The sequence below is a fragment of the Cynocephalus volans genome, chromosome 6 (genome assembly GCF_027409185.1).
Source record: "Cynocephalus volans isolate mCynVol1 chromosome 6, mCynVol1.pri, whole genome shotgun sequence".
NCBI lineage: Eukaryota > Metazoa > Chordata > Mammalia > Dermoptera > Cynocephalidae > Cynocephalus > Cynocephalus volans.
This window is the reverse complement of record NC_084465.1, coordinates 4234862-4257864: the sequence shown is the minus strand read 5'-3', so window position 1 is coordinate 4257864 and position 23003 is coordinate 4234862. Positions and strand designations below refer to the sequence as shown.

General features: G+C 38.3%; 1 protein-coding gene across 1 annotated transcript in view; it reads left to right on the top strand.

Annotated features, from left to right (window-relative positions):
• The window catches only part of DPP6 (dipeptidyl peptidase like 6), a 742159-nt gene that overhangs the window by 461441 nt on the left and 257715 nt on the right, over nt 1-23003 (top strand). Inside the window, exon 5 of the mRNA XM_063099369.1 lies at nt 9309-9383. Within this exon, the coding sequence (XP_062955439.1) occupies nt 9309-9383 (75 nt within the window). The remainder of the gene's footprint in view (nt 1-9308; nt 9384-23003) is intronic.

Below are 23003 nucleotides of genomic sequence, written 5' to 3'. Positions count from 1 at the left end.
AATATACTAATAAACCAATAGCTTTTTTCTTCACTGATATAGGTACCAAGAAGTGGAAATAGAAGAAATATTCCATTCACAATATGAACCAAAAATATAAAAAGACTTAGAGTAAATTTAACAAGAACATGGCAAGACTTAGAGGAAAGCAAACTATACAATTTTGTTAAAGATTTAAAAAACTTTAATGATACCATGTAATCGTAGATGAGAAAGCAGTATTAAAAATTTAATTCTCTTAAAATTGATATAAAACTTTAATATGAGGGTACTTCAAATAGTTCATGGAAAAATAGAATTAAAAGATAATATGAATCTCTCCATGAACTTTTGGAAGACCCCTGTACAATCCTAATTAGAACTCTGAAAAAACTTTAGTGTTGAAGACGACAAATGATCTTAATTGTTATACAGAAGAATAAACACCTAAATACAGCTATGAAAAGTTTCAAAATGTGTAGTGATGTATACTCTTTTACCTGATATGAAAACACATAATAAAGACATTGTACTAACCTCAGTGACAATAACAGCTGACACTTTTGAGTACTTACTCTGCCCCGGGAATTGTAATCACTTCATCGAATACTCACATGAAACTATGAGGTAGATACAAATATTATCTCCATTTTACAGAGGCACAAGAAGTTAAGAAATTCTTTAAACTTCACATAGTAAGTATAAACAGGATACAAATCAGAGATTTTCGGCATCTACAGTCCAAAATTAAAACTGTCAGATTTTGCACAGGAATAGCAGAGAGGGCAGTGAAAGACTAAAGAATTCAGAGGTAGGGGTCAATACAAATGAGGATTTGACGTATAAAAAACACTGGGGGAAATGGTGACCCCATTAAGTCTATCAGTTGTTTTAGCACAAAAGAGGAAGTTTTAATCAAAATAGAAAATCCAGACTCTATAAAAGATGGCCATATTTAACTTGCTGTATAAATTTTTAAATTTTCATTTTAAAAAGCAAAATCAATAGACAAATCATGGATAATATTTACAATCCAGGTAACAAATAAAGGGATGATATCTACAATCTACAAAGAATTCTTCCAAATTGATTAGAAAAATACAAATAAATAATAAAAATAGATTAAAATATTGCAGGAATAGCTCAGGCAAGCCTGAAAACAAGGCCCGCTTTGCTTGGGGAATTGATGTTTAATTCATAGTTTAGAGGTATACGAGGTGTTTTTTGCATTCGTCATTTGCAGTTGGTAAAAGGAGGACCTGCAGCCTAAGATTTCCATAACCATTAGGGGCATGGCAACCAGGATAATCAGAAATGCATGAAATCCTATCTGAGAGTGCCAGTGGTGAGCTTCTCACTGTCTCAGAAATTCTCGTTGTTTCAGGTGGTATCATTAGCAGTTAACCCTTCATCAAGGAATGTGACCCAAACTGTTTTCTAAGTGTAGAAAGTTGCATTCTTTGCTGATTTCTGTTGCTATTATTTTCAGGTCAGTCACATTGTGGAGACTCTTGTAACAACTGAGGATATAATCATTCGTTTATTCAGCAAACATGTGCAGAGCATCTATTATGAGCCCATCACTGTTAGGCACTGGGAATATGGTGGTGTTAAAACAAACTGAAATTCTCTTCTTGACATCTGGTCCTGGCCATGAGGGTATAAGATGATCAGAATTACCCTCCTAATAATACCAGCTATAAAATGGGACTAAACATGGAGGAGAAGTTTTCACATATTAGACGACAGGCAGTGCATAGTTATAATCCTTGGGAAAAGGAAAACAAATGAAGGGAGCCTTCCATCACAGGGGCATTTCGTGTGAATGTTACTGCTGGACTGCAGCACAGGAGGGAAAACTTAAATCCTACAATCTTGCCAAATTAAGGAGGCAGAGGTCAGAGGGAAAAAACGAAGCTACAGTTTATGAGACTGAGTTCCCAAAGGGAGGAAGGTAACTGGAGAATACTCACAAAATCTGCAAGGTATTTTCTTTGAGACATTGGCTAATTATTGATCATTATATGTGAAGAATAAAACACTGTAAGGCAGGACAAAATAGAGCTCCAAGGAAAGATCAATTACTGGGTCCTGTAAGGTGAAAAATTCCCAGATTTCACACATTACCAGGAATCATTTAAGTTTCTTCCAGCCATGAGACATTAGAGACTCCAGAAAAGGAACCCCCTAGGAATGAGGCTCAGTTAGCAACAGAATAATTGCTACTGTAGAACAGCCTTTAAAACATCTTAAAAACAAAACTTGAAAGAATAAAATTAATGCACAAGTAACAAATCAGCTGTCATAAGAAGTTTCTTTGAAGAAACACAAAGAAATTCAAGTTTCAACAAGAGAAAATTCAAACTATCTGGTGTTAATTCTTTAAAAATACTACAAATATAGAGAAGCAGGGAAAATCAAAGAGAAAAATCGGTCAGTATAAACAGATCTACAAATAACAGAGATAATGGAATTAGCTGAAAAACATATTAAAACTGCTAAGATAAATATGTTCCAAATGCTTAAGTATATAAGAAAAATCATGGTCAATAAAACATTAAGATAAAAAATTCTTTAGATTAATAGCAGATTAGACATCACAGAAGAAAAATCAAAACAAAACAAAACCCTAAACTATAGGCAATAGCAATAGCAACTATACAAATCTAAAAACAAAGAGGAAAACAGACTTTAAAAAAAACTTGAACAGTTTCAGTGGCCTCCTGGGTGATATAAACTGGACTAATAGACCTATAATTAAAAGTCCCAGAAATAGAAAAGAAGACAAAAACTTTTGAAGAATAATGACTGAATTTTTTTCCAAATTGGATAAAAGAATTCAATAAACCCCAACATAATACACATAAAGAAAATACACCCTAGCGTATGATAATCAAGTTACTGAAAATCAGTGATAAATAAAACATCTTACTAGCAGCCAAAGGAAAGAGACATGTCATGTACAGAAAAGCCAACATAAGAAAGACAGCAGACTCTTCAGATATGCTGCAAGCCAGAAAGCACTGGAAGAACGACTTTAAAGTACAGATGGATGGCTCAACTTCAGATTGTTTTACTTTAATGGTGCAAAAGTGATTTATGTTCAGTGGAAACTGTACTTCAAGTAATTACACAACCATTCTGTCTCTCACTTTCAGTACATTATTCAATAGATTACATGAGATATTCAACACTTTATTATAAATAGGCTTTCTGTTAGAAGATTTTGTCCAACTATAGGCTAATGTAAGTGTACTGAGCACATTTAAGATAGGCTAGGCTAAGGTAGGCTGTCACGTTCGGTAGGTTAGGTGTATTAAATGCAGTTTTGACTTACATTGTTTTCGATTTATGAAATTTATCAGGACATAACCCCATCACATCATGAGTCGAGGAGCATCTGCACTGGGAGGTGAAAAAAACTGTCTATCTAGAATTTACCACATATCTACACTATAAGAAATTTAAAGGAAATTATTTGAGATAAGAAAAATTATACCAGATGAAAGTCGAATCTATATGACAAAACGAGAAGTGCTAGGAATGGTAAATATGATCAATGTGTACCTAGGTTTTTGGTGGAAACTTATGTAAAGTAAATTAACTAGTTCTTTAACATATTCTTCTTTTCATCAAAGGGTCCTTTACATATGATGAACATGTCCAGCTCCTCTTAATGTAACTTATTTAAGACTTTTGTCTAAACCTTTTCTCTTACTCTCAACACTGTCATAAAAAGAAAAAACACATGCATAGAATCTTCGGAACATGTTAGGACTTTCTTGGGCAGAACACGACTTTCTTGGAAAGCCGTGGTGCTAAAAAAATCTGGTACAATATGGGTTGGAAGATAAATGGAAGAATAAATTACAGATTTTCTACATCATGATGTCCACAAGCTCCTCTGAGTACTCTTTTAAAAATTTTAAGTTTAGTTTAAAAAGAAAGACCCACTTATAAGCTATCTATGATACTTAATTTAAGTATAAAGGCATAGCTTAAAATTAAATGAATATATGTAAAAAGATATACTATCCAAACATTAATCAAAGTAAATCTTGAATTGAAAGTATATCAGACAAAATAGACAACGAAGGAACATTACCAGAAATGAGGAGAAATGTTTCAAAACGATAAAGGAGTAAGTTCATTAAGAAGATTTAAGAATCCTAAAGGTGTGTACAACTAGCAATAGAGATACAATATTTGAAGCAATAATTGGTCTAACCAAAAGTAGAAATAGACAAATATAGTCCTCTCTGAATAGATAGAATATGTAGAAAAAAATCAGTAAGAATATAAAAGTCTTAAGAACATTATTAACCAAGTCACCCTAACTGACATTTCTGTATCACACCATTTATCAAAAGAAAAGTACACATTCTTTTTAGTGCACATGAAATATTTACTAAGGTAGATCATATTTTGGGTTATTAAACAAGTCTAATTATATTTTAAAGGATGGAAATCATACAAAGTATTTTTTCTAACAAAAACAAACTAGAAATCAATAGCAGAAAAATATCTGAATATATCCTAATAATTAAAAATTGAACAACATACTTCTAAATAAAAAATAAGCCAAAGAAGAAATTAAATGGAAATTAGATATATTTTTAAATGAATGAAAATTTAAAAAATAATATCAAAATTTACAGTATACAACTAAGCAATACTTGAAGGGAAATTTATTCCTTTAACTGCTCATATTAGTTTTCATCTCAAGAAAACTGAAAAAAAAGGAAATTAATTAAACCCTAAGTACACAGAAGAAAAGCTATAAAAGAACAGAAGTCAACCATATAGGATGAAAAAAAAGAAAAAAAATGAACAAAACTCAAAGCTGTTTTTTGGAGTAGATCAATAAAATCAATCAAGAAAGATAACAGACAAAACAATCAATATCAGAGACAATCACAACAGACATTAAAAAGATAATTTAAAAATATTCCAAACAGTCTTATGTCAACAAATTTGCCAAAATAAATGAAATAGGTAAATCCTTGAAATACACCAATTATCACAGCTCACTGATGAAGAAATAAGTAACTTGAATAGCTCTATTTGATATAATAAAATGAATTAGTAGTTAAAAAGCTCCACATAATGGAAGACTCAAGGCACAAATGGCTTCACTGATCAGTACTACCAAACATTTATGCAAGAAATAATACCAATTCTATACTAACTTATAAGACAAATGGAAGAGTAGAAAAAAATGCTTGCCAAGTCCATTTCTTAGACCAGCATCACCCTGAAATGAAAAGCAAAGATATTACCAGAAAATAAACCCATAAACCAATTCCCCTCATTAGCACAGATGCAAAAATCCTCAACAAACTACGATTAAATTGAATCCAGAAATATAGAAAAGAGATAGTACATCATGGCTGAATAGAGTTTATCCCAGGAATGCAAAGTTGGTTTAACACTTGAAAATCAGACAATGTAATTTACCATATTGACTGACTGAAAAAAGAAATACACCATAATCATCTTCATAAATGCAAAGAAAGCACTTGAGAAAATCCAACCCACGTTTATTATAAAACTCTGAGCAAACTAGAAATGGACAGGAAAGGTCTTCAACCTAATAAAGGAAATCTACCACAATATCATACTAAGTGGTAAAGAGCGAATGCTTTCTCCCCAAGACCAGGAAAAAGGCAAGTATGTCCTCTCTCACCGCTTCTACTCAGCATAACACTGGTGGTTCTCCAGAGTATAAGAAGGCCATAAAAAGTATCCAGTTAGGAAGAGAAGAAAAAAATCATCTTTATCCACAGAAATCATGATTACATAGAAAATTCTAAGGAATCTATAAAAAATACTACTAGAGCAAATAATTAAATTTAGCAAGGTTGCAGAATATAAGGTCATTTCCAAAATCAATCCTGTATATTAGCAATGAATAATTGGATATTGAAATCAAAACATACGTGTATATTTTACATGCACAAAACATTGATTGTATTAAATGCTTTGGGATAAATTTAACAAAATATGGGCAAGACCCATGTGCTGAAAACTACAAAACACTATTGAGAGAAATTAAGGATTAAAACAAGCCTCCTTTCAAGGAGTTTACATTCTATTGAAGGGAACAGGCAAGATTTAAGATAAATAAGTAAAATATATATTGTCTTGGACAGTGATTAGGCCTAGGAAAATAAATCAGAGAAGGGGATTATAAAAAATTGGAGGCAAGGCAATTATTTCCTAGATGTAATGGCCATTGAAGGACATGGAAGGCCTCACTTGACTTGAGAAAAAAGCCAAAAGAAATGAAAGATGTGGAACGTTTGAGGCAGAAGGAAGGGGAAATATAGAGGCATTGAGACTAGAGAGTACCTGGTGCTCCAGGAATGTATGGAGACTGGGAGAGCCACAGGCGATGGGAAAAGCGCTATGAGGGATTAAGGGTAGAGTAATGGGAGATGGGGACAGAGCACTAAGAGGGGACGAGGACAGTAGCGCCTACAGGTCCTTCAGAACCTTGGCTTTTAGCAGGAGTGAGATGGGACACTGCGGGGGGTTCCTATCAGGGAGCTGATGGTTTATCCATTTAAAAGACGGCCCCAACTACTGCGGTGAGAATAGACTGCAGTGTAGCAAAGGAGGAGCCTGGGAAAGCTTTTAGAAAGCCACCGCAACATCTCTAGAAAAAACCGTCCATGCCTTAGATGACAGTGGTGGCATCCCCTTTATGGGGAAGGGGGGATGGTTCTGAATGTGTTTGGAAGGTAAACTGATCATATCTTCTGACCAGCTGGATGTAAGGTGGGTAAGACAGACAGGAAGAGAAAAGCCAGCCACGACTTTGGCCTAACCAGCTAGTGAGAGAGGCTGCTTCTGTCTGAGATGAGGGAGGCAGGGGAGGACAGAAGGGCTGGGGCTGGTCGGGCTGACTGGAGATGCCCAGCCGACCCCAAGTGGAGATGTTGGGGAGGCTGTTGGATACACAGCTCTGGAGTTCAAGGTCAGATGCAGTTTAGGTTCAGGTGGTCTGGGCTGGAGACATGAGGGCTGGAATCCTCCGCAGGTACCTGGTTGTTTAGAGCCATGAGACTAGATGAGCTCACATAGACAGTGATTTTTTTATTTAAAAAATCAAGCGATCCAAATATTAATCCTTGTGCACTCCAACATTCATAGGTCAGAGAAATGAAGGGAAGCCCAAGAGAGCATGAAAAGAAACAGTGAGGGAGGTGGCAGAAGGACACAGAGCATGTGTCCCAGAGCTGAGAGAAGGAAGTGATCACGGGTGTCAAGTAGGATGACGACTGAGATTTTGTGACCTTTAGCAAAGTAAGTCTCGGGTAACCTCGAGAAGAGCAGCTTTGGTCAAGTGGTGAGGGTGACACAGGATGGGGGTGAGTTTAAGAAAGAATCGGAGCCAAGAAATTGGAGCAGAGACAATATTTTCAAGGGAATATGGACAGACAGTTTTCTAAAGAGAAAATCCACATTGCCTAAAACACAGATAAAGAGGATCAAATGTACCCATAAGCAGGGCAGTAACTAAATTATCAATGAGGCACCACGGTACACCCATAAGAGCATAAGAATTGAAGAAAATATACTTTATGGTTCCAGAGAAGGGAAGAAAGGTTGCCTTCACACATCAGTAGTGGGAATGCAAATTCCAAAAACATTTTTGCAAAGCGAATTGGCAATAACTGTTTAAATTTTTTTTTAAACTTTTAAGTCATCAGTCTCGCCCTTAGATATCTATTCTATGAAATAATTTTTAAAAGCACACACATATCAGGACAGACACGTAGATGACGATCTTTATTACAGCATTGTTTGTAGTAACCACACACTAGGCACACTTTGCAGGCGAGCCTCACGATGCACAGCTTTTGTACTTGCAAATTCACCAATGTGATAAAATTTACCTCTAACCCCCAAGTAATACAGCACTTGAGCAGTTATACTTAGGCACAGCGGCTAAAAATTTGAGGCCCAACGTCTGCGTTCCCAGCTGAGGCAGAAGACGGCAGCAGCCTGCTTTCTTGTTTCAGTGCTCACGCTGTTAACAACTGCCCTTGTTGGGGTCTAAGTAGCACCAAGTTTGTGCTTTAAGTTGGTGATTTTGCTGTTTAAAATGGCCCTGGGCACAGTACTGAAGTGCTGTCTAGGGGTCCTCAGCACAAGAAGGCTGTGATGTGCCTTGTGGAGAAAATCCATGCGTTGGAGAAGCTTCACTCGGCATGAGTTACAGCACAGTTGGCCTTGAGTTCAGTGTTAATGAGTCAACAACTTGTATTCAATAAGGCATCTTTAAACAGAAACACACGGAAAAACGTTATCTATTGATCAGTAGGCAAAAATGTTGTGACCAGAGGTTCAAAGGAACCCGACGCTCTATCTCCCCTAGGAGCAGTGCTTCCGTATTCACTGATTCAGTGTCTGGCGACGTTAGAGAACATAACTATCACGCATAACAAGAATGGACTGTTACCCAGTAGTGAGGACTGTGAATATATTGAGGTATATTTCATGGTGTGGATATTATGAACTCTTTAAAGATCACTGATTCAAGCAAACGCAGTTCATTGGGGTCATTTCTGTAAGGTTTCACTGTATGAGAAAACTAAAGGCAGAGAGATATACAAGGTGATGTCATTTCTAAGCGTTGTCATCTCTATGCTTTCATGTGATTGTCTGAGCATGTACAGCATGATGCGTGCAAAGCTGACACTGGAGGTTCCTTAGAGTGGGTGTCTCTGCCCCATGCACGTGCAACACAGAGGCAGGCAAGTTAAAGGAAAACAGCGTGGTCGATGATTTCTTTATTCAGAATTACTGTGTGCTGTGAAGGAACTGGGAGGAAAAAGCAACAGTCCTTCATGTACTGACTTGCAGGGATGCCCATGACGGTGAACTAGCGAGATTAAAGATGATGTGCAAAATGAGGTTCTGTTTTAGGAACAGCTCTGCCTAATGTATGTTTCTAAGTATGAGAGTGAGCGAGAAAAAAGTGTTTAAACACATGGAAAGATTGGGAGTCTCGTGGGAAAAGGTTATTTGTTTTGGGGCTTATTTCTATTGATTGGTTTCAGTAAATACAATAATATTGTTTTGTTGAAATTTGAAAAAAAATACAAATAAAATCTGAAAGTGCATCAATGAACTAAATATCATTCATCTAACAAAGAACGGACATAGCCATTTTTAATAGATGGTGGCCAGTTTGCTGTGTACTCATTTTGTTAGCAAATTTTGAAAAGGACACCAGCAGGTGCAGTTTTACTACAAGATTCTGAGTTGTTATATGCAATACTTTAACATTCTTTGTTTGTTTGTTTGTTTGTTTCTTTCAGGAATCTTTAAGAGCCATCAGATATGAAATATCTCCAGATAAAGAGTATGCGCTTTTTTCATATAATGTGGAACCAGTGAGTACCACCCTTTTCTGTCTACGAAAAAAAAAAATGTTTCTTTATCCTGATACCTCATTAAGTATATTTCCTTGAATCTTCATTCTTAGTGATCTTTGAAACCTGAAATATTTTCTGGGTCCTGGGCAGTGTCTTTTGTATGTCATACTGCCACCTAGGAGAGAAGGAAGGTATGAAAAACTCTGACAGGAAAAAAACTACTCACTTTAGGGGCTATTTTATGGGTTTTTCTTGGGGAGATGGTTAGAATTTGTCTTTTTACAGAGATTTATCTTACCCCTTTGTGAATGTATTTTTTCTTACCATTTTCTCAATTAAACTATAAATTTTATCTCAAGAACAAAAAGTAACTGCCAGCTTCTCCCTAAATTAAAATAATATGTTCATCATCTCCTGGTCATCATAGTGTTCTGGTGAAGAATTTAACTATCATTTTCATCATAAAAATCCCTGTTTTTATCACTTCGTGGATATGAGCCTTCCATAAAACTTCACCAGAATTTTCTGTAAAATCTCACCATGGGCTTTAGCAGCATCCTAAAACTTCCTAAGCCTGGCTCTTTTTCCTTTTTCTTTTAACATAATGCTATTTTAAAATTCATTTTGGCTCTTTAATTTTAAATGAGCTAGAAGGTAAACTTTATTTGGGTAAATGGAGCAGATGTTCTACTTATGAGATTAGCAACTTTAGAAAGGTGCATTTTAGGCACTTTATTCTCTGGCAAATAAAATAATAGAGTTCTAGTGTCTTTCTCGTTCTTCTGAGACCATTCAAATCGGAGTTTTCTGAAGCTTCTGTGAGGGATAATGATACTTGCATTGTAATTCAGGCCAGAATGGCTCCTTGGTAAGTTTGAGAGAATCTCTTCTGGCACGAGGCAGGCAAACTTTTTGATTTATATCCCACTGGGAAAGCTGCGGGATTTTTTGCATAGAGAGGCAGTCCAATTCTAGAATTTAAAAAAAAAAAATTTAAGTTTTTTTTTTTTTTTTTAAATAGGCAAGGGCTAATCTTCTTTATTTGTAAAAAGCTCTTACAAATCAATAAGAAAAAGACAAACAGCCCAATGAAGAGTGTGCAAAAAGTCTATAGAAAAAGGAATACCAATGTTTCTTTAACATATAAGAAGATAGCTAGCTTCATAATAAGATAAATAGAAATTAAATTTATACAGACATCGATTTTTCATGTGTTAGTTTGGCAGTAATAAAAAACAACACACAGCAACATTGTGGGGAGACAGGTGCTGTCATACGTGACTGGTGGAAAAATTAATTCATACAACCTTATGCAGAGTTACTTGGAACTATCCTTCAAAATTATAAATATCATGCTTGGACTTTTTAAAGCCAGTGCTAGGAATTTATTCTGTAGGTTTGTTCATGTGCACAGAGAATGACATGTTCACAAGATTATACATTGCAGCCTTGTCAAAGCAGAAAATTGGAAATTTTTTTATCAATAAGGGATTACTTTAATAAATTATGGCATAGCCACATAATGGAATATGATGCATCCATAAAAAATGAGGATACTGTTTATATACACATTGAATATCTCCAAGATATTTTGAGTGAAAATATTTAAGGTGCAGAAAATTGGGTAATGAAAGAGGAGAGAGAGAATGCTTAAACTGGATATGCATTGTACGCTCCTATATGCATAAAATACATCCAAGAGAATATCCAAGAAATTGATAATATTCAGTACCTTGGTGGAATCCAAGGAATTGGGTGCCTGGGTCATAGGTAGGAGAGATATTTTTTTTGCTTTGTACCCCCCCCCCTTTTTTGGAAATGATTTAGTACATAATTTTTTTTTAGAGTCTCTCTCACAAAGTACTTATTTTAATTACAGGGGGGAAGAATAATAACTTTATGGTGGATAAACATGTCATACACCATGTTAGCCATAAAAATCACAGTTAATATCCCCAGTAATTAGACATATCTACATTCTCTATCTCCTCATATGAACCACAAGAAAGGCACAGTATCACTTCTGTGACTTTCTTGTAAAAATTTATAATGACAATGTAGACAAACAGAGATTGAGAGGTAATTCTATAAAATAACTGGCTTGAATTGTTCAACGACCTCGAGGTTATGAAAGAGAAAGACCAAGGAACTGTAACAGATTGAAGGAAACTAAGAAAACATGACAACTAAATGAAATATGAGATCCTGAATTGGATTCTGGACCAGAGAAAGGTCATAGTTGGAAAAATTGAAAAATTTGAGTAGTTGCAGATCAGATCATAACATTGCATTGCTGTTAATTTCCTGGTTTTGATAATTTTGCAGTGCATAAGTAAGTTGGGAAGCTGGAGAGGGCTTAAGGGAACTCTCTGTATTAAAAGTTGATTGGACATCTAGATTATTTATTGGAGATTTCAATTTTATTACACCAAATGCAGATTTTTTAATTCTATCTTTAATTTTCCATTTTTTCCATTTTTTAAATGCCCATTATATAAAAGTTTTCATTTTCTGTATCCAAATTCTTTGGAATAATTGGGCATCTTTACCTATTTGACTGGGAGCAGCTGGTGAGCCTGATTTTCTTCTTTTTTTCATTTTATTAAAAATCTTTTAACATTTACTTGTACATATTTGTGGGGCACAGTGTGTTTGTTTCAATACATGCATATACCTATATGTATGTGCATGTATTCTATGTATATGTATGTATTCACTTAGGGTAGATATATTTGCTGCACAATGATTCACTTAGGGTAGATAGCATAGTTTTGTAGCCATTAGTAACCCTGGGACTCTGCATTTTCTCCACCCAGCCCTAAACCCCCTCTTTAAGCTTCAGGTACCTGGGCATAATGTACATGGATCATAGACTATTTCAGTTCCCTTCTTTGCCCTTGGAAATGATGAAAAATACAATCTCTCCATCTGAGTAAGGGAAAAATCTCAGCAAATATTTGAAAGACTTTCATGCATGTGTTCTGGGTTGCTCCATGAGGCACAGCTAACACCTGAGTGAGAAAAACATAGGAAGATTTCAAGTTACTTTGCTAGAGAAACTTTTAATCATTGTATCACTGCAACAATGGATGGAGTGCCTCCAGAGGTAATGAGCAGCCTGTCCCTAAAAGTCCTCAACACAAAGTTCTGTATTTGTTCTCTAGAATGTTATAGAAGAGGTTCTCACACTGCTCCTCTGGAAGAGGAGCGTTCTCATCTGTGGCTCTGTGCAGGCAGAGTTCTCCCCCAATCTCCCACCTCTTCCCCACACTCCTTCCAAAAGAGACCTGGGACCCAGGGCAACCAATAGCCATTTTGGTAAAGAAAATTTTGCTCAGTATGAGTCTTTATCACACAGAACACTGACTACAAATAGGACCCTTGAAATAACCCTTTCTCACTCTGTAGCATTTGTTGGCATTTGCAGTAAGACTGTTGAGTTTATTTCTCAACCGAAGGAAAGTATAGAAAATTTGGAATGGATTTAGAGAACTGTAGAAATGATTACAGTATTGAAAATGTAAAAAAAAATCTATAGAAATGGCTCCTTTTTAAAAAAGTTACCCTTAATAGTTGTCAAGTACTGAGAAGTTATTGTACACATGACCATCCAAGCAAGTATTACTCTCTGTTCTTCTAGAGGAAAAATTAAAGGGAAAAGAATTTGAGATTTTTCATGGAAATTTGGAGTTAGATATCAGGAAGAACTTTGTAACTGGATAAACTGAGATGTAAATGATTTTAGAAAAGGGGGATGGGTTCCAAGAGAAGAGTTTAAGTCTGTAATTCTGGAATAAGTAGAATAGACTAGAACTTCCTAAGTTGTGTTTACTGTCAGTAATTATTATTAATAGTTTTATTGTATTGTAATAATTAATAATATTAATGAATGTTAACTAATAATATATTATCTCTGGGTATTCTTTAGAAAAATAAAAAGTTTCATACTCAAATAAATTTGTAAACTCTAGATAAGCAAAGTTAAATAAGTTTATTTACTGGAAGGTGTTTTAAAGCTTTTGATATTCTAGTAAGGGTTATCCGGAATCTTCCAAATGGAATTCCCATGGGAATTATGGAATTCCCATCTAATTGTAAGGAAGGTAGATTTTTTGGATGAATACTAATCATATTCTTATTTAAGTATCTCAGAGGGGGATAATGTATCTTGTTTATATGAACCAACTTGAAAAGACTATCCTAACAATGTGTTAATATAAGCCAACTTTCCAGGTACTGGATAGCTTTCATTTATTTGAGTAAATGTTTCGTTTGCAATAAAATTTCAAGGTGTTGGGTTATGATTCCACTAAAAATATCCAAATATTTTATATTGCATCGGGATAATTACCATCCTTCCAACCCTGCTTTTCTTAGCTGTCTGCCCAAAGACAGTGGACTTGTGAGCCAGATAACCCTAAACCCAAGTGCTAGATCTGATGCTCACTAGCTATATTTATTTGGGCAACCAATTGACTCCTATGAGCCTGACTTCTCATTTTTAATATGGGGTTACTGTGTATCTAGTCATGCTGCTGTGAGGACTGATTGTCACCACACCACATAAAGTGCTATACACTGAGTACTGCACCTGAAAGAGGGAACATGCTCCATAAATCTAAGTCCTCATTTCTTTCCAATATTCCTCTCCAAGTCTCCAATGCAGGACGTATTTCCCAGGAAGATCTCAAGTATATTCTAGTTCACAGCGATATTGCCATTTATTATTTTATTAAAACAAACCAAACCCCCCCCAAAACAATTAGGCACTATTTTGTGCAAGGGATACACTGCCTTACCTCATGGAGCTTACAGTGTACTCTAATAAGTATGCAAGCCATGCCACGTGACGAGGACTGCAACGGGGAGTTTCCTAAGCAAAAGCAAAGGGATTTGGCCTCATTAGGCAGATCAGGGAAAGCTTCCACCAGGAGGTGAAATGGAAGCTGGAATCTGAAAAATATGCAGGTGTCCCCAGCAGAAAGGAAGGATGAAGACACTGAGTGTGATTAGAGAGAAGAGAAGTGTCACCCCAGCATGTTTGGGGCTCAAGGAAGGGAGAGGGACCTTGAGTTGTTCATGGGTTTGGCTTTGGAATCGTTGAGTTTCAGGTGACTCTGGGACATTTATCAAGAGATTGCAAGTATGTAACTGGAAGGTGGGCATGTCCTAGGTGATGTCGGGAATGGAGAAAATCTTGAGGGTAATTATCTATAAGGAGGAAGAGAAAACCATGGGTGTGATGAAGTCATCTGTGGTGAGGGACATATGAGATACGTGAAAGTAGAAGGAGGCACGAGACTGCGTCCAAGGAGCTCCAGTGCGTTAGGAAGTCTCTAAAGGATAAACCTAAGGCGTGAGGAGAGGGGGGCCACACAGGAGGGAAACTGACAAAGTGTCTTATTATGTATGAAAAGGACAGAAAACGTTCCGAAGTGGAGGGAGGGCTCCTCACTGTGGACCTCTGAGTGTCGCAGTGCCCCGGGGCCGGTCCCTTAGCCTCGCCTCCATCTCACTTTCCCTCCAGATGATTTATTTTTTCTCCAGGCTGGATGAGGTTGAAGTCCTATATTGTGTTTTTGTCCCAGACCTTTCTCCTACACTCCAGAGGGACTGCTGACACAAATGTATTGTTGGATTCGTTGTCGCCATGACCAACTTGTTCTGGGCCCCTTGGGGCCCTTCTGTCCAGCCTTATGCAATGCATCTTGGCACTATCTGCCTAAGTGGCCAAAAGGGGAAGCATTTATCTCTTGACTTCTGTTCTCCATGGGGAAGGGTGTGAGAGTGACCCAGTGAGTCTCAGCTCCCCACACTTCTAACTTGCACAGCCTGAGGATGGAGTGGCTCCCTGCATGTGTCTGGGGCCAGATGCAAGGCCCGGTCCAATTGCACAGGCATGAAGTTGGTGGAAGCTGATGTGGAATCAGTGCCTCCGCAGTGGCTTCCACAGGATGTGTAAGAGCAGAGGTGTGTGACACAGCACATGTGATGAGGGAACTGGATAAACAAGAGGACAGAGAATTAGAACGTTTGGATACAAATGGTAAGGCAGTAATTTGAGGAGAGTTAGAGCTGAAGAAGAGACTTTTGAGTTTAATTTTTGTAATATGTACTGTGTAGCTCTTCCTCTCATTTATTCAGACAAATTGCCATGTTGTGTTGATTCCCAGTTACTTGACATAGACCACTTTCACTTGCCCGTTGTCACACTGTCAGCTACTCAAAGAGAGGGGCAGGTCTTTTCATCTCCTGTGGACCCCATCCCTTAGCACCCAGCATGGGACCATCTGTGTAAATGTGGTGATAAACAAATATGCTTGTGGTTTTATCTTCTCTCTGAACCTCTTAGCGCCGTATCAACATGCACTTCAAGTTTTTGAAATTCCACCAAATCCACAAATTTTGTAATAAAAAAGAAGAGACCTCAGTTGCAAAATATCTTAGCAACATTACGTGTTTATTTTAGAAATGTGGGCTCGTGCAGATTAGCACACTTTCGTTCCTACTAAACTCTTCTAATTTTACTAAATCTTTAACTTGGCTAACATACTTGAACATCCACAAATTGGCTCATTTTAACTATGTCAACCCTATGTTTTACTGATAGCCTCAAAAGTATCCTTGAAAAAAAGGTGTAAAAAGATATCAATTATCAAGTAGATTTGGTTTTTATGTTTTTTATTGAATCATAATTAATTGTACATATTTGGGGGGTTCAATGTTGACATATGTTGATCAAATCAATATTACTAGTATGTATATTGTTACAAATTGTACTTATTCTTTATGCCCCACGTCCAATCTTTCCCTATCCTCTCCCTGCCCCCTCCCACCACTGACAACCCCAGATTTCTTCTCTCCCTCTGAAAGAGTAATGGTAACGCTGTTGATTTATTGCCTAGATGATCTGTCCAATGCTGAGAGGTGTGTTCAGGTCCCCCAATATTATCATACACCAGATGCTTCTTCTGTCACTCTGCAATGAGCTTTGTGGTCTCTTCTTTTCTTTGGTGTCTGCTGGTGACTCTCCTTGTGTCAATGCACTCCAGTGGCCGGTGGACCATCTGTGTGGTGGTTGTGACGTCTCAATTATCAAGCAGATTTGAAAAAGGGTATACCCTAGCTCAGTTTTTCATGTTTCCAGGTCTAAGATATCTACAGGTTCATAAGTGGTGTGCCTAAACTATGGAAAATAATAAACAATATCATGTTTTTATTTATATGGTACCAGCCCTATAGTTTGCAAAGTGTTTATTTAAACCATCTCATTTCTTTTCAAAAAATCATTTCTGTCCCAAAGAGCCAATGTTTGCTAAGTGAGTTTTATTTTGTTTATTTTATATGTATAACTTCAAAACATTTCTCGATGTACAGTTTCTGAAAGGTTCCCTTGGAACTCAGCTAGATGTTGGGGGAATGGTAATTATTTAATTTTTAATTTGAAAACTATATTAATTATACTAATAGGGAAAAATTGCCTTAAAACAAACTTATTTAATTAGAGCATTCATGTTCCTTCATACTAAGGTATATCTGACAAACATGAAAAGTTTCCAAAACTCTTTTGGGAGGAGGAAAAATAATTTTAAATGTAATGTCTTAAATCATTTTTAAATATTTTGTTGCTTTCAAAAAAAGAAAGAGAAAATATTCTTCCTTAGGGAATCTTTACTGAAAATAATCACTGAATAATTGTGAAGAATTTCATTTTAACATTTTAAGGAGTTAATTGGAATGATTACTCTTATAGCCAGTGGAACATTGTTCTGATCCAAATAAAATTTTGTCCAAAATCTGGTCTAAATAAAATCTCAGTCAATCACACAGTTACTGAGTTAGAAAGATGGGTTGATGTATGTGAACCAATCTGTTTAGTTATCTGTCACTACATAACTAATTACCCCAAAGCTTAAAGCAGACAAACAACATGTATTAGCTCATAATTTCTGCTGGTGGGAAATTAGGGCTCAGGTTAGTTGGATCCTTTGACTCAGGGTCTTTCACAAGACTGCAGTCAAGTGTCGTCTGGGCAGCAGTCTCATCTCAAGGCTCAACTGGGGCAGGATCTCCTTCAAGATGACTGGTGTGGTTGGTGATGGGGCTCACAGGATGGATATACAGCTTTCATGAACTAATGTCAGAGGCAATATCCCCTCCCAGTTACCATATTCTATCAGTTAGGAACAAGTCACCAGCTCCAGCTCACTCACAAGGGGAGGGAATGTCACAAGGCAGTGACTACCAGGAGGGGGATCACTGAAGCAACTTCAGAAGCTGCTCACACCCCATCAGTCCTATATAAGAAAGCGTGGTCCTTCATATTTATCCAGTGCTTTAAGATCATGCTGTCTTTTAAGAGGATATCTTCTAACGGGATATCTGCACAGTTAGCTCCTTTCTTTCTCACAGAACCCCAGATGTTTTAAGAAATTCCAGAAGCAAGGAGGTGTGATTATAGCCTAGTCTTGAGAGACAGTGCTGGGCTGGGAGTCAGAAAAACCAAGTTCTCTTCCCTCCTGCTCTTAGATGACCCAGGGAGAGCCAAACAACTTCAGTTTTTTCTATCAGAGACATGGAGAGAATGAGTTATTCATTAGTGACACTGGGGTATTATGAAAACCAGTGTGGATAACAACTGACCAGCCTGGATTTTATGCAAATTAAATGAATAATGTAAGAGAATACCTAGCCCAGATCTTAATATACAGTAGATTGTCTGTATTGTTATTATATTTTTATTATATATTAAAGCTCAGTGAAATAAAGTTGCTACATAAATCCACAGAAGTGCAATATTTCTATGATTCTCTTATGAATCCAAGTGGAAAACTTACTTTTTTGTGTGCTAAGTACTTCCAGGATCTCAAAGTTAGCAATAAACGTAGAGTAAAATAAGAAGTCACAGGCCCTTAAATATGGACATATTGCTCTTGGTTTACTGGTACATTTCTTAAAGGGTTTTTTAAAGTTGTATACTAAAGAAAGAAAGTGTCCAAAGAAATATCATGATCTCTTTGTCTTCTTAGGATTTTGTATTAGCAGTTAGTGACGATACATACCACTCAACAGTTAAGGAAGTTAATCAGATGTCCTGTTATTCTGAATAGAGATGACATTCACATTCACACCAGGTGTCACTGTTTTCAGGTTGCCACCTCCAGCAACTCTCACCTGCAGCGCGTGACACAGAAGCTCTGGAAGTGCCCTTGTGAGGCTCGAGCAGCCTCAGGCATTTGTCCTTCGCACAAAGGCAAGAAGTGGCCTCTTTCTTGAGGACCCAGCTTTTAAAACATTTCCTGTCCTGGTTTTTAACCAAGTCACAGACCTTTTACCTTTGTTTTTCTCAATGTTGCATGGCAAATGCTGGTGATAGAAGAGGAGGTTGAATGATCCCTTAGCTCCAGAAGCTTCTATCCCTGAGAAGGGAAAGGCGCCGTGTTACTCTTCCTCCTCACAGGAGATGGGGTGCCCTCCTCAGACATGAGGGTGCAGTGTCCAGTTTCATCCCTGAATATGGATATCCAGTTTCCCAGCACCATTTATTGAAGAGGCTGTCCTTTCCCCAATGAATATTCTTGGTGCCTTTGTTGAAAATCAGTGGTCTGTAAATGCACGGCTTTATTTCCGGGCTCTGTATTCCATTACGTTGGTCTGTGCGTCTGTTTTTGTGCCAGTACCATGCTTTTATAGCTCTGTAGTATGTTTTGAAGTCAGGTAGTGTGATGCCTCCAACTTTGTTCTTCTTGCTCAGAATTGCTGTGGCTAACTGAGGTTTTTTGTAGTTAAGGGCAAATTTTAGGATTATTTTTTTCTGTTTCTGTAAGGAATGTCACTGGTGTTTTGATCGGGATTGCATTGAACCTGTAGATCACTTTTGATAGTATGGTCATTTTCAAAAGAAAATACCTAAGAATTAATTTAAACAAAGAGGTGAAAAATCTCTGAAACAGAGTAAGGCCAGGCCTGTGAACCAAACTGACTCCATTTTCCCTGCAGAGGACACTTTGTTACTTTTCCACTCCTCAGTCATGAGACCGCTCAGGGCAAATGATTACCCCGTGGGCTGCCCTGACAAAATAGACTGAGATAAGAGAGGAAAAATATTTACTGAGTTGCAAAAACCTTCCCCAAGGCTTGTTTATTGCAATTGTAAACGTTACAGACTAACCATAAGACCCCTTTAGAAATTCCCACCTGTGCACAAACCATCAAGGTGACTGCTACAATGACCCTCCTGGGGTGACAATGATGAATACCACTGCCATTTTGGACCTACTGAGCATGCACCCATGATGCGACCAGGAAGAACAAAACAGACCACCTCCAGTGACGCTGGCCTGCCACCCCTTAACTCCTTTCCCCATAGAAGATTCTGAACAGCTCCCCTCGGGGGACCAGCTTGACTGTCGCTACCCCCCCTTATGCATAAGTCTATCACCTCTTATAATAAAGTGCTGCTTGCTTTACTGTTGGGTATGTTGTTCATTTCTATGACTTTGGAATCTGAGAACCTAATTTAATCATTGGCAAAAATTGGAAAGCTTTGGGCACCAGAGAGGACTGCAAGAGGCAAGTGGCCCCTGGAACTATTTTGCTCCCAGGTCTCTGCTGCTGGTAGATCTCTCCTGGAGTCCCTGGTCTAACTTCTGACAAGGCAATGCTTTATTCTCTTTACCTTTCTCTGATTTTCTGAACCTTCTTCTGTTTGGTTGGATGGTATCCACTTCTGTATAGGTGCACCCTGGAGGGCTCCCGGCCAGGCTTTGTTTTTCTGATTTAAATCTAGTCAATACTTTTCTTCTTTATGCTGAAAACAGTGGGGAGAACTGCTTTTATCAATTACTGTTAATGGAATAGTTTGGCCCTGCCGATTGGGACTAGGCTGAGCTGGACCCCACTGCTCCTCTTTTCTCTTTGTTTGTTTGGTTGGTTAGATATTTAGTTGAGTACCAGTAATCTGAATAAACCTTCCAATCCTTGCATCAACTTTTGGACTTTCAGGTCATTTGTTTAATGCGAGAGGGCAAGCTGGGCCTGGACTGTTGGTAACATTTCTGCAAGGAAAATTGTAAAACACTGGTGAATGAAATTAAAGAGGACACAAAGAGATGTAAAGACATCTATGTTCATGGATTGGAAGAATTCATGTTGGTGTTTCGTTTTTGTCTTCGAAATTATAGGTTTATAGGGATTTTGTTTTGTTGTTTTTTGTTGTGTTGTTTTAACACAAAACTGGTTCAATAGTGGCACCTGCAGAATTTTTGTTGTTGTAGTTTTGTTGTTTTTTTATTTTTATGTATATTTCTATTTAAGTGTTGGAACTAAATTTAAAAGCACAAATTTATGCATAGATAAAATATCGCCCAAACAATGTTTTTTTCTCTCAACAAAAAGCAAATGTTGGTAAGGTAATTGCGGGTGTATGTGTGCCCACACACGCATGTGTATGAGTGTGTTGTTCTGGCTAGAGAGGAGAAATAGGGGATTTTACTTACCTGGAGCACTTCATGGATCAAAAACTTTAAGAATTAATAGTTTCAAGTATAGTTTCTGCAGGGTACTTGAAATATTTATTTGTATCACAGAGTGCTACAAAAAGAGACATTCTGGCATTCCCACAAGCAGGAGAAAAGCCCTAATGAGACAGTGCCCACAGGTCTGGCCCTGCAGTGTGAGTGGCTGTAACAAATGTAATAAGTGACAGCCTGCAGCCATGATTGTGGTGTGCCAGGAAACAGATCACCTACCAGCACTCCAAACTGCACACTTTTTCAACCCACCTAATTGGTTTCTCTGCTCTTTTCTCAACCCCTGTCCAGGTTCCTCTCCATAACACAGCCAGAGTGATCTTTTAAACTTGTAAATCAGGTTCCATCACTGTGCTCCCCTTTGCCTCACATAATGTGATGGGACACTCACTCCTCACACAGGCCTGAGGCCAAAGGACCCGTCCCCACCCCCCTCACTCTGCACACTCTGCCCAGCCACAGTGGCCTTCCTCCGAGACTCAAGCGTGCGAGTCCTTCCAACATCAGGGCTTTTGAACTCCCTGGAACATTCAGCCCTACAAGGAAAAGACTCTTCCTCACTGTAGTAGAAAGAAAAGAGGCAACTGCACATGTAGGTAGGCTTGTTTGTTGTAGGTTTAGTGGTGGAAGGATCACTGATTTCTTTCAATGCATCCTGTTATTTTTCCTGATGAATTTGAGATGCAGTCACTTGTTGAGGATGATAATGGAGTAGTGGTGAGTGTGAGGGAGTGTGGTCTGAAGAGAGGAGACGCAGGGGACAGTGCTCAGAGGCAGTGTGAGTGCTGTACTCCAGGCTCACAAGGTTTGTAATGAGGAGGTCGGGCCACTCGGACAGCCCAGCTGCCCCCTCCCCTCACAGTCTGTGGTTGGTATCACCTAGGGCTGGGTATTCGGCAGGTGAGTGAGACCAGGAGTTAATGGTATCTTGAAAGGAATGATTGCCACCACAGGCCACAGAAACTAACCTGGTCATGGGGGAGTGGAGTCAGCAGAGGCCATAGGTGGAAAACAGTGGAGTCGATGGATTCACAGTCTTTAGTTGGGTCTGAAACCTGAGGTCATGGGGAACCTTGAGCAAAGGTGGTAGAAGGATCTAGTGTGGTCATCAGCAGGTAAGCGCGAGGGGTGGAGACAGATGAAGGTCCAGAGCTGACAGGTGTGAACGAGGTGTGCAGAGGTGTGTAGAGGTGTGGCCTGGGGGACACTCAGGACTTCAGGAGAGAGGGGAGTAGAGCCTCAGATTTGAGGGGGAGGAGGAGGAAAGACCCCCTCTTCCACCTTCCCATCCTTTGGAACATGGGAGGGTGTTTAGAAAGAACCTCACCTGGAGAGGTGGACCCGTGACCTGTGGGGAGCCAGGCTTCCATGCAGGCGGTGGAGGGAGAGAGGTGAAGACAGAGACGCTGCCGCTAATCCACGGGCAGGTGTTTCAGAGGACAGTGTGGAAGTTTGCAAAGTGAGGAGCAGGTGACAGACGGGGTCCCACCAGCAGATGTGGAGTACCTGTGAGGACAGAGCTTGAAGACAGCAGCAGCTGCTGCAGCTTCCCGAGCACGCAGTGATAATGGAATAACAGCAATTCGTGGAGACCTCCAGCTTGTGGGGGGGGTCTGCATAATCTAAATTAACCAGTGACGCTTGTGTAATTGGTAATAAAAGAAATGAAGAAATGTCAGTGAGTAGAAAAGTGGGTTTGCTGAGCGACGCAGTGAGATATTAAACAGCGAACACTTAATGGCTTTTGTAATGAATGGCCATCACTGTGATGTAGCGAGGGGGAGAGATGACTCAAATTCTTCCTGAAAGATCTGTTCTTCACTTCCGATGGAGCTGTCCTTTATTGTGGGTGAGCGCGTTCACAGCAGTTATATGCAGAGACTCAAGACTGATGAATATGGACCGAGTTACCGAGGCCTTCTGAACAGCAGCGAAGGCTTAGGGACTTGTACTGTAGATCGTTATGTCTACTTTGTGGTTCAAGCATTTTTATACTACTAAAAACTGTAAGGATTAATTACAATTTGATCTGTGATTTGGGGTTCCAGCTGCTGTCAATAAAGTGATTTAACAAAATGCTAAGACATGGCCTAGAGTGTTACCAGTA